Source organism: Nothobranchius furzeri, chromosome 7, assembly GCF_043380555.1.
Source record: "Nothobranchius furzeri strain GRZ-AD chromosome 7, NfurGRZ-RIMD1, whole genome shotgun sequence".
Lineage (NCBI taxonomy): Eukaryota > Metazoa > Chordata > Actinopteri > Cyprinodontiformes > Nothobranchiidae > Nothobranchius > Nothobranchius furzeri.
The window spans coordinates 63,039,052-63,051,634 of NC_091747.1; the positions used below are offsets into that span (position 1 = coordinate 63,039,052).

A 12,583-nucleotide genomic window follows, 5' to 3' on the forward strand; every position below is an offset into this window, starting at 1 on the left:
GGAAGGCAGCAACTCGCTCCCACTGTTTACAGTGGTGATGGGGAGCTGCTGACGTCAACTGGGGATATAGTCAGACAGTGGAAGGAATACTTTGAGGAGCTCCTCAATCCCACCTACGCACATTCTGAGGAGGAACCAGAGCCGAGAGCCCCGGGGATGGATGAGGTTCGTCCTGGGTATCTCAAGGCTATGGATGTTGTAGGGCTGTCGTGGTTGACACGTCTCTGCAACATTGCGTGGTCATCGGGGGCAGTTCCTGTGGAGTGGCAGACCAGGGTGGTGGTCCCCATCTTTAAGAAAGGTGACCTGAGGGTGTGTTCCAACTATAGGGGGATCACACTCCTCAGCCTCCCTGGAAAGGTCTACTCCAAGGTACTGGAGAGGAGGGTCCGATCGATAGTTGAATCTCAGATAGAGGAGGAGCAATGTGGTTTTCGTCCTGGCCGTGGAACTGTGGACCAGCTCTATACCCTTGCAAGGGTGATGGAGGGGGCATGGGAGTTTGCCCAACCAATCCACATGTGTTGTGGATTTGGAGAAGGCTTATGACCGTGTCCCCAGGGGCACCCTGTGGGGGACGCTCCAGGAGTATGGGGTGGGTGGCTTTCTGTTAAGGGCCATTCAGTCCCTTTACCAGAGGAGCGTGAGTTTGGTCCGCATAGCCGGTAGTAAGTCAGACCTGTTCCCAGTGAGGGTTGGACTCCGCCAGGGCTGCTCTTTGTCACCGGTTCTGTTCATTACCTTTATGGACAGAATTTCTAGGCGCAGCCGTGGTGTGGAGTGTGTCGAGTTTGGTGGCAGGAGAATCTCGTCTCTGCTTGTTGCGGATGATGTGGTCCTCCTAGCTTCATCCAGCTCTGACCTTCAGCTCTTGCTGGGTCGGTTCGTGGCCGAGTGTGAAGCGGCTGGGATGAGGATCAGCACCTCCAAATCTGAGACAGTGGTTCTCGACCGGAAAAGGGTGGCTTGCCAACTCCGAGTCGGGGGAGAGGCCCTACCTCAAGTGGAGGAGTTTAAGTATCTCGGGGTCTTGTTCACGAGTGAGGGTAGGAGGGATCGGGAGATCGACAGGCGGATTGGTTCGGCGTCTGCAGTGATGCGGACGCTGAACCAATCTGTCGTGGTGAAGAGGGAGGTAAGCCAGAAAGCCAGGCTCTCGATTTACCGGTCGATCTACGTCCCAATCCTCACCTATGGTCATGAGCTTTGGGTAATGACCGAAAGAACGAGATCGCGGATACAAGCGGCCAAAATGAGTTTCCTCCGTAGGGTGGCTGGGCTCAGCCTTAGAGATAGGGTGAGGAGCTCGGACATTCGGTAGGGACTTGGAGTAGAACCGCTGCTCCTCCGGATCGAAAGGAGCCAGTTGAGGTGGTTTGGGCATCTGGTCAGGATGCCTCCTGGACGCCTCCCTGGGGAGGTGTTTCGGGCATGTCCTGCCGGCAGGAGACCCCGGGTCGACCCAGGACACGTTGGAGAGGTTACATCTCCAATTGGTCCGGGAACGCCTTGGGGTCCTGCCGGAAGAGCTGGAGGAGGTGGCCGGGGAGAGGACGGTCTGGAGCTCCCTAGTTGGGATGCTGCCCCCGCGACCCGGACCCGGATAAGCGGAGGAAGACGACGACGACAACCTGCACTCCTCGACCCAACAGGGTCAGAACCAGTGGCCCTCGGTTAGTGATGGAAGAAAACAGAGAAGAGACTTCCTGTTGATATTTAGTCACTTATCAGGATTAATCCACTCAGATCTGATGATCACGTGATCCAATCAGGCTAAAAACAACAACAACAAAAACAGGAAGTTGGCTTTTAATCAGACTAATTAGTCATCAGCTGACTCAGAGCTGCTTCTGTTCAGGTTCCTCTGGAGGAGATCCATGAGCAGAAATCAGAGGGAACCCAAAATAAACGATTCTGATGCTCAGACCAAGTGATCAGCTCTTTAATAACCGATCATTAGACTTTAATCACATAAATGACATAATATTAAAGGTCAGAGGTCATGGAATTTAGTCCATTGGTTTGTGTGTGTGTGTGTGTGTGTGTGTCTGTGTGTGTGTGTGTGTGTGTGTGTGTGTGTGTGTGTGTGTGTGTGTGTGTGTGTGTGTGTGTGTGTGTGTGTGTGCTGCTCTCTGATTGGTCTACTCATGAACTGAGGGAAGGGCTGCATCCAGGAAAAGTGGCGCCGGGTTACACAGATTACATCATCGCCCAGTGACCTCACAATGGCAAAACCCACAATGGTCTGTTCACAGCATGTACACACACACACACACACACACACACACACACACACACACACACACACACACACACACACACACACACACACACACACACACACACACAGTGACTCTGACTGGTTCCAGAAGAAAATGTTCTGACAGAAGAGATTAAACAAATCTTCCTCCTGTCCACCTATTATATGCCTTCTAAACACACACACACACACACACACACACACACACACACACACACACACACACAGACAATCCTCACCCGCTCTCTGCCTCTTCCTATCAATCAATACTTCCTCTCTGTTTCCATCAATATCCACTTTAGTGGGCGTGGGAGGGGCGGACGTTTCCATTTTAGGTTTTAGGCCACAACACACACACTTCCTGCCTGCCTCCCACACACACACACACACACACACACACACACACACACACACACACACACACACACACACACACACACACAACTAAAATGACGGGTTCATTATGATATTATAATAATTATAATAATAATAATTATTTTATATAATAATAATAATTATAACAATTATTATTATTATATAACAATAATAATAACTATTATGATTATTATAAATATTATTATTGTTATTATTATAAACGAAAATTTATTAGATTATCATTGATCTCGATTAAAATAAAGGTAAAAATGAACATTTATGAAGCTTTTCTCTTGTTGTTCACATTAAAGAGTTAAAAAATCTTTCAAAAACAAAACAAAATCCTTTTGATGAGGTTTGGGAATTCTGGTCATCTAAGGACATCTGTTGGGAGTTTTAGCTCTTGTCTCTCAGACTAACACCTCTTTTGTCCTCACTTGTCCACATTCCTCAGATGATGAGTTCCCCGTCTGCCTGAATCAGGAGTCTTTACCTGGGAACGTCTGGAGAATTGATCCAGAACCAGTTAAAAGGAACACCGAGGTGGATCAGAACTCCATCAGGTTTAATTATTAATAATAAAACCAACTGATCTGATTCCAGTCAAGACAGACTTCAGTTGTCACGACAACAGCAGCAAACAGGACGAGCAGCAAACATTTGCAAGAGAATATTCATCTAAAGATTCAAAATTCACCTAAAAACAACAAAAACCGCAGCGTGGTGTAGAGACTGAGGTCAGACTGGAGCTGTCCCACAGAGGATATGTGACCTCATCCTTTAGTGTAACACACACACACACACACACCACACACACACACACACACAAACACGGTTGGATAGCAGCAGATGGGAGCAGATGTTAGCTGGTCCCTCAGAGGGCAGCGATGTTCCTGATGCTGTCTGGAAAACATGTTCTGCCCCGCCGTCTGTGTGTGTGTGTGTGTGTGTGTGTGTGCTCAGGATGTGTGTGTGTGTGTGTGTGCGTGTGTGTGTGTGTGTGTGTGTGTGTGTGTGTGTGTGTGTGCGTGCGTGTGCGTGTGTCTGTGTGTGTGTGTGCGTGCGTGCGTGCGTGTGTGTGTGTGTGTGCGTGCGTGCGTGTGCGTGCGCGCGTGTGTGTGTGTGTGTGTGTGTGTGTGTGTGAGTGCTCAGGATGTGTGTGTGTGTGTGTGTGTGCGTGCGCGTGCGTGCGTGCGTGTGTGTTTGTGTGAGTGCTCAGGATGTGTGTGTGTGTGTGTGTGTGTGTGTGTGTGTGTGCGTGCGTGCGTGTGTGTGTGTGTGTGTGAGTGCTCAGGGTGTGTGTGTGTGTGTGTGTGTGTGTGTGTGTGTGTGTGTGCTCAGGATGTGTGTGTGTGTGTGTGTGTGTGTGTGTGTGTGTGTGCGTGTGTGCGTGAGTGCTCAGGGTGTGTGTGAGGGTGAATAACCACTAAGGTGAACATGAAGCAGCAGACACAGCAACAACCAGTGAGAGTTGTGAACCCAGAAAGTGAAAACACCAGCAGGCTCTAATCCTCTAACTTCCTCTTTCATTAAACTCATCAAATAAATCAGGAGCCGTAATATTTCTACTCTCACGCGTTCACTCGTGTAAAACTTTGTTTTCACGGCAACCAGAACATTACATTTATGGAAATGAGCAGAGGATTCTTTTGGTGGCATTCTGAGTTACCATGGCAACACAATTCACCAAAATGACTCATAAACACCACAGAAATGTACGGCGACTCCTGGGAAACTCCGGAGCTCTAACGACGACGACTTTCAGCAACATGACGTAGAAATAAAGAGCATCGTTAGTTGGATTTGACCAACGTCGACCCGCACAGCCCGGGAGAAACCAGAGGAGCAGTTAGTCATTAACGGCTCTAGGATGTATCCACACACACACACACACACACACACACACACACACACACACTCCAGTACACCCCCGTGTGTTTGTGCTCCAGCCCAAGCTCTCCTCCCTAACACCAGATCCATAAACCATCTCCCCTGCATTTAAAAATCGATGCCTGCAGCTGAGATGAAAGAGACTGAGTGGAAACGTCCAGCTGCTGGTCCTCATCACCACACGGGTCTGAAACGTGATGGACCGACGCTGCTTCAGGTGAAGCTTTAGGAGGTCAACGGAGGTAGAACCAGAACCAGCTGGGTCAACGCAACACGACCAGACAGGTAACCAGGTGTGATTATCAGACGTATCTGAACTGGAGCTGCGAGAATAAAAACGTAATCATTATTATTAAACAGGATTACACCAGAGATCGCCTTTTAAAAGGACTGCAGAATCAGTTTACACCAGCAGGAGGCAGCGCTGAGCAGCTTAGTGCTGATTAAACCTTTGAGACTTTAAATAAACTAATTTTATTCAACAAGAATGAAAACAAACTAGCATAAAAACACGAGCCTTTAGTATAAGAGTTACATCAAATAGTTTTTATAATCAAGCGTTCGTTTAAAAAGGCATAAAAAGGGTTTTAATGTAACGTAAGGTCATATTAACATAAAGGTACTGCTAATTCTTCACCCGGTTAACCTCCAGCCGACCCGAACATCAATCATTTAACGTAGCTAGATGCTGAGCTACGTTATTTAAGCGTTTTGGGGTCTTTTATCGTTGTTGTGGTCTTGCTGCATCGCGATATTATCGATATTTTGAGCCGTGTCTCAAAAATCGTATCTGAAACTTTCCTATAGGTTCACCAAGATCCGTTTAAACAGCAAGAAAACGGTTTAGAGAGAGGCGAGTAACGACGGAGAAACTAATGATAACTCACCACCGCGATGCTAAACCGGTATCGGATCTGGAGGATTTCTCTCCCCAAACTTGGCCACTCGGTTAAAGTCTGCTTTCCTGAGCAGCGATTAACAAGAACAATAAAAAATATTTACTCTACTGTGATGTCATCTGTATCGTACTAATAATAATGATTTCTGCCACAAACTCTGATGTTTAAATGGTTTCTAATGGGTTCCCAGTTCAAATAAATAGACGAGTTAACTAACATTATAACCCGGATAACTAAACCATGATGGGAGGCTTACGCGTCTTATTATGTTGAGTTTTTGTCTAACATGACGTCTGATATCAGCTAAAATGTTTAAATAACTCCAGGAGCGTGTTAGCGGAGGCTATATTGTCCCAACATGACTCATGGTTTTAATAACTGCTTCACTTTCATTCCAGTAATTATCCAACGGGCGTGGGCGTCGCCGCTCTGCTGCACACATAAATCACCAGAGCAGCTGAAACTCACGAGGACGCCAGCGTCAAACCACCTGAAGCTCGTTTACTCGTCAATAAATCCTCTACAGCAGCTGGGTCAGAGATCAGAACCAGAACCCAAAAACACAATCCCAGCCTCGTCTGGACTCCAGATCAGGACAGCAGGTGGACTTACGGTGCAGGAAGACATGGTGTCGTCCTCGCCCACCGAGTCCCCGAGTTCATGATGTGACACCTGCAAGACAAAACACAAGCAGATTAACTCGGCTGTCCGGGTGACCCGGCAGGCGGATCAGACGACCTGGATTCACATTCCTGCATGTTTACATAAAACAGCCGAGGACTGGAACCGGATCCAAAGGTGTCACCTTTACCCCCCCCCCCCAAACGCCTCTCCAACGTGCCAAACGCCATTGACTGTGAGTGTTAGCCCACTCAAGTCGGTTACGACGATGGATGGTAGTCAGGTCCAGACCCCCGATAAGGACCACGAGCATGCAGACGAGCTTCCCTGAGACGGTTTCTGACAGTTTGTGCAGAAATTCTCTGGTTATGTAAACCGATTGTGCTGCAGCTATCCAGATGGCTGGTGTCAGGCATCCTGGACGTGAACATGCTGGATGTGAAGGTCCTGGGCTGGTGTGGTTACACGTGGTCTGTGGTTGTGAGGCCGGTTGGATGTACTGTCAGATTCTCTGAAGCGCCTTTGGAGACGGCGTATGGTAGAGAAATGAACATTAATTTCACAGACAACAACTCTGGTACACATTCCTGTGGTCAGCACTCCAGTTGGATGCCCCCTCAAAGGTTGAGACATCTGTGGCATTGTGCTGTTTGAACAACCTGCACCTTTCAGGGTGTCCTTTTATTATGGGCAGTCTAAGGCCCACCTGTACATTATACATGCTGTCTAATCAGCCCCTTGATATGCCACACCTATGAGGTGGGATGGATTATCTTGGTAAAGGAAAAGTGCTCACTAACACACATGTAGACAGATCTCAGAACAACGTCTGAGAGTCACGGCTTTTTTTAGATGTTTGAGTTCAGCTCATGAAAAGTGGGAGCAAAAACAAAAGAGTTGTGTTTATATTTTTGTTCAGTGTAAAATAAAGAATAAGTTCAAAATAATAATGAGTAACAAGTCGAGGAAATTTTTTCTAAAGATTTAGAATAAAGTTAAAAAGTTAACAAAGACTTTAAAGTTCAGAGGATGAAATTTAAGCTCTTAAATGGAAATCAGTCGTAGTGGGAATGTAGTGGGAATATGACGGGAACGAGGCGGGAAGTGGGTGAAACGAAGTTAAACGTTCGTTTTAAAATAACCAAACAAAGGTTTGTAGAGAGGAACGAAACCATCAGATGGTCCGACTCGCCTGTTAAAGCTCAGGAATGTTCCGGAACAAGTAAAAAAATCTGATTACAGCTGACGCACTTCTGGAATATTTGTGCAACAAGCTGAGGTGGATTTAATCCGCCAGACAGAAACGAGGTGATCTGGGTTCTGGACGGTTCGATTATCAGATCATTTTACGTTTTGAAGAGGAATAATCAGCTGTTCAACCGTTTATTAATGTTTATTAATGTTGGACTTCATCGACCTTTAGATGAAATCAGACTGTTCTTGGTTATATTAAACTTAAACAATAATAACAATATCCTTGAACCGTCACCTTATCGTGGTGGAGGAGTTTGAGTGCCCTAATGATCCTAGGAGCTATGTTGTCTGGGGCACTTTGTGTCCCTGGTAGGGTCTCCCATGACAAATTGGTCTTAGGTGAAGGGTGAGACAAAGAATGGTTCAGAGGATCCGGCGGTCCGATCCCTGGACAAGGAAACTGGTTTTTGGGACATGGAACGTCAACTCGCTGGCGGGGAAGGAGCAGGAGCTTGTGGCAGAGGTTGAGCGGTACCGGCTAGATATAGTCGGACTCACCTCGACACATAGCATTGGCTCTGGAACCGAAGTCCTTGAGAGGGGTTGGACACTCTCCTTTGCTGGAGTTGCTCCGGGGGAGAGGCGGAGGGCTGGGGTTGGCTTTTTGTTAGCCCCAAGACTCTCTGCCTGTTTGTTGGGGTTTACCCCGGGGGACGAGAGGGTAGCTTCCCTGTGCCTTCGGGTCGGGGAACGGGTCCTGACTGTTGTTTGTGCTTATGGGCCAAATATCAGCTCAGCCCACCCTTTTTGGAGTCCCTGGGACGAGTGCTAGATAGTGCTCCATCAGGGGACTCCATTGTCCTGCTGAGGGACTTCAATGCTCACGTGGGCAATGACAGCTTGACCTGGAGGGGTGTGATTGGGAGGAACGGCCCGCCTGATCTGAACTCGAGTGGTGTTTCATTATTGGACTTCTGTGCAAGCCACAGTTTGGCCATAACGAACACCATGTTCGAACATAAGGATGCCCATCGGTACACTTGGTACCAGGGCAGACTAGGTCGCAGGTCGATGATAGATTTTGTAGTCGTATCATCTGACCTGCGGCCGTATGTTTTGCACACCCGAGTGAAGAGAGGAGCGGAGCTGTCAACTGATCACCACCTGGTGGTGAGTTGGATCAGATGGCAAGGGAACATGCCGCGTAGACCTGGCAGACCCAAACGCATAGTGAGGGTCTGCTGGGAACGCCTGGCAGAAGAACCTGTCAAGACGGTCTTCAACTCCCACCTCCGGCAGAGCTTTGACCGCGTCCCGAGAGCAGTGGGGGACATTGACTCCGAGTGGGCCTTGTTCCACTCTGCGATTGTCGAGGCGGCTGTTGCTAGCTGTGGTCGCAAGGTGGCCGGTGCCGGCCGTGGTGGCAACCCCCGTACCCGCTGGTGGACACCAGAGGTTCGGGGAGCCGTCAGGCTGAAGAAGGAGGCCTACAGGGCGTGGCTGGTCTGTGGGTCTCCGGAGGCAGCAGACAGGTACCGGATAGCCAAGCGGGGTGCAGCAGTGGCAGTTGCCGAGGCAAAATCTCGGGTGTGGGAGGAGTTTGGTGAGGCCATGGAGAAAGACTATCGATCGGCTCCAAAGAGGTTCTGGCAAACTGTCCGGTGCCTCAGGAGAGGAAGGCAGCAACTCGCTCACACTGTTTACAGTGGGGATGGGGAGCTGCTGACGTCAGCTGGGGCTATAGTCTGCTGCAGAAGAAAATACTACAAGGTCAAAGGTCGTGTTTTCTACCGAACATGAGCGGCAGCTTGTAGCAAGGTGGAGGGAGAGAGGAAACTCTGAGCAGGTAGGGACTCGTCAGAAGACACTCAGGAAAGCAGAAGTGACTCAGAGTGTTTGATGAATCATGTTTTTTCTCTCTCTCTCTCTCTCTCTCTCTCTCTCTCTCTCTCTCTCTCTCTCTCTCTCTCTCTCTCTCTCTCTCTCTCTCTCTCTCTCTCTCTCTCTCTCTCTCTCTCTCTCTCTCTCTCTCTCTCTCTCTCTCTCTCTCTCTCTCTCTCTCTCTCTCTCTCTCTCTCTCTCTCTCTCTCTCTCTCTCTCTCTCTCTCTCTCTCTCTCTCTCTCTCTCTCTCTCTCTCTCTCTCTCTCTCTCTCTCTCTCTCTCTCTCTCTCTCTCTCTCTCTCAGGAAGTAGAAACTCTCACACAGATCAACGCCTTTTCCTGAATCAGGCCTTAAGCAGGCCCCGCCCCCTGATCTTTATCAACACTGGCGGAAGGAAGACGAGGAGCTGAACCCGAGTCTGAGAGCAGAAGGAATCTGTCCAAACGTCCTCGTCGTCCTTCTGTTTCTGTTGAGATCATTCCTCCCTAACCCTGATATCCTGACCTCCAGATTCAAGAGGACCAGTAGATCCAGGTCAATCACTGTTCCGTCGGTCCATCTCTCCTTCATCCCACCATCACTCAGGAACAAAACACCAGACACGGGATCTCCTCCGCCTGACGCAGAGATTCCCAAACCAAAGGGAGAATTCCCCGTTTTCCTTCCTACAGCCTCCGGTTATCGTCACAAATAGGGTTGTCACGATACTAAAATTTCAAACTTGATTCGATACTTGAAAAAAAAAACTCGATGTCGATACTATTTAAAAACACCAATTTATTGAACACGTTTATTAAAAAAATAACATTCCTCAATTTATATTGCAAAAATTAAATGTTAAGAATTAAGTGTGTAAAGTGCTTAAACCTTTCAAGTATCAGCATTTTTTAAACGTGCATACAAAACACTTTAAATCATGAATTGTCTCACTATATATACACTATTTGCAGAGTGATGTTTTGCTGCTTAAACTCTGTTTAAGGTGCATTTTTGTCATAAGATGTAATGCCATATGTTTTGTTCTGTACTTTTGAACAACTCTGTTGGTCAATAAAGGGAGAAAACAAATTTCTCCACAGTAGGACAAAGGTACATCTACCGGTGATCTTAATAAAAACAGACTGGCGCACGGCAGTGATGTCATTAAAAGCGCCGGTTAGATTAGCCGCGGCTAGTCTGTTCACGCCTAGAAATCCCAGACCCGCTCCAAACGAACAGGGGAATCACGTTAATGATTCCTAACAAAACCTTTCGACATTGAGATGTTTTGGTGCAGATAATGTCTTATTTCGAGGCTGCACCACGGGTGCCCGTCCGCACCCGTTATATGGATATACGCTGACGGCGATTCGCTGATGGATCTAAATACCCCGGGGAATCCAAGTAGCACCAAAGTTGTCAGCGTGAGTAAACAAACGTACTGCATGCTAGAAATTAAGTCCGGGTTGCAATAAACGGGAGTTTCCTTTAAGCACATAAGCGTGAATATACAACTACGTGTCGGACTTGGTGTGCTAAATAAGTTGGGCTGTGAAGCGCCTCCCAAATTCGCTGTTTATGTTTTTGTTTATTTATTTGGCAGACAAAACTTGGATCGGAGACAACTCGCGTGGGAAATTGCAACGTAGCCATGCGGCGTCTTCTTCTGTTTGTCTGGGAGGCGGAGGCTGCTTTACGGCATCTGGCTGTCGTGCGTGTCGGTGTACGTGAAGAAGGCTGTGTATAATAGTCCATAATATCGATACCACAGGGATGGAATATCTCATTTAGATACCACTTCTAGTATCGATTTATATCTAGGTATCGATTTTTTTGACAACACTAGTCACAAATAATTTAATCTGTGATAAATAAATGCGATGTTTGAAGCTTTAAACTCAACCAAATTCCAGTTTTTGATAAACTTTCCTCCTCAGACGGAGACGGCTGTGAGATTCCTGCAGGAACATGAAGCCACACGTTCCTTCTGGAGTCAACAGATCTGTACAGAAGTTCTGGTACTGTGGGATTTAAAACAGCATCTCCTTCATCCCTGTTAACATTTTAACCTGAGATTAGAGATTTATGGAATATTTCTAATAATTTACAACAAAACAAGGATTAGAAAAGCCGCCTCCCTGCTTTTCTTCACTGATCTTAAAGCAGAAGCTGCTGTCATCAATAATCTGGTCAAGTTTTCCTGCTTCTGCAAAAACAGCTTCTATTCCCCGTGTGAAGCTGGGGATTAAATCTGTTAGAGGGAGACGCCTCAGCTGCACCGATCCTGGTTCTGAGGGCCGATTCCGACCCAGTCAGAAATAAACACTTTACTGGATTTCCAAAGTTTTAACTTTGGATGGAAATAATCGTAGCATCAGTAAACAACAACAAACCCGCCTCGTTTCAGCTAAACATCACAAACCGGCGCCAACATTTAAATGTTTACCATTGTTGATCAGCAGTGGCGGCCATCTTGGATTGGGTTGATTCCAGTGGGTTTCTGGGAGTTTGACCAATTTTCTTTATCACTAATTTTATCCGCGTGTCCGTAAACCACCTCATCCTCACGAAGAGCGCAGGACAACGTTGAATTCAGTCAAAAAATTTCATTTAAATATTTTTATAAAATTTTACCCTTTTTGCTGAACAAAAATTTTAGAAACAAGTTTAAAAATATATATTTTACAAAAAGTGGAATAAGAATTGATTGTACCTTTGTGCAAATATTATTAGTAACATTTTAATAGCATATTAGTAAAACTGGAATCATGTGGCCTGTAACCTGTAGAGGCAGATGTAATAGTTTGGTTGGTTTATTATGAAAGCTGCAGCTGTTGCATCACGTAGTTATAAAACAGTAAAACTTGGACACTTTTATCTTCAGATTCAGGACTTTTATGAGTAATAAAGTTATTTTAGGACCTTCAGATCAAACATTTGAAGTTTTAACTTCATTTTTGACGCTTTCTAACAGATATCTTCAGATTTCAGGCGCGTTTGTTGCTTTTCTGCAGAATTCGAGACAGATTTTTAGTTGAGGTCAGATTCTAGTTTGTGTGAGTTAGCCGGCAGCATCCTCCTCCTGCACCTCCTCCTTGAACTAAACTCCTGAACCGAGTCTCTCACCTCTCCAGCCGCTCCCCCCACCGGCATCTTCCGCCAGGGATCGGCCAGCTGAGCCAGAGGCATCTTCTCCTCCTCTTGTCGGCTCCGCTTTGATCCTCCCTCCTAACGTTGACCCTGGAACTCCTCTCTCCTTCTCCTCCGAACGGGTTCCAGCCGCTCGTCCCGTTTCCGTGTCGGCAGGAGGAACCGAACCGAGCCGAGCGAGCACGCGCGGGCTAATTCTGGTCGTGGCGTGGCGCAGAGACCGCCCCTTCCTCCGCGGAGAGGAGCAGAGGAGCGCGGCCTCCGGGTCTCTTCTCGGAAACTGATCGACTTTACTAATCTATCTCTCCCCCCTCCCCCTCCTCCTCCTCACT

General features: G+C 47.2%; 1 protein-coding gene across 3 annotated transcripts in view; it reads right to left on the minus strand.

Moving 5' to 3' along the window:
- The window catches only part of rps6ka3b (ribosomal protein S6 kinase, polypeptide 3b), a 47,482-nt gene that overhangs the window by 34,766 nt on the left and 133 nt on the right, over nt 1–12,583 (minus strand). For 2 of the 3 annotated variants that reach the window (XM_054750992.2, XM_070553478.1), the window contains exons 1-2: nt 12,228–12,519; nt 6,037–6,096 (exon numbers count right to left, since the gene is read on the minus strand). In XM_054750992.2, the coding sequence (XP_054606967.1) occupies nt 6,037–6,096; nt 12,228–12,290 (123 nt within the window). In that variant the 5' untranslated portion in view covers nt 12,291–12,519. Of the gene's footprint in view, nt 1–6,036; nt 6,097–12,227; nt 12,520–12,583 lie in introns of those variants that run through there. The other variant, XM_070553479.1, reaches the window with a different exon arrangement.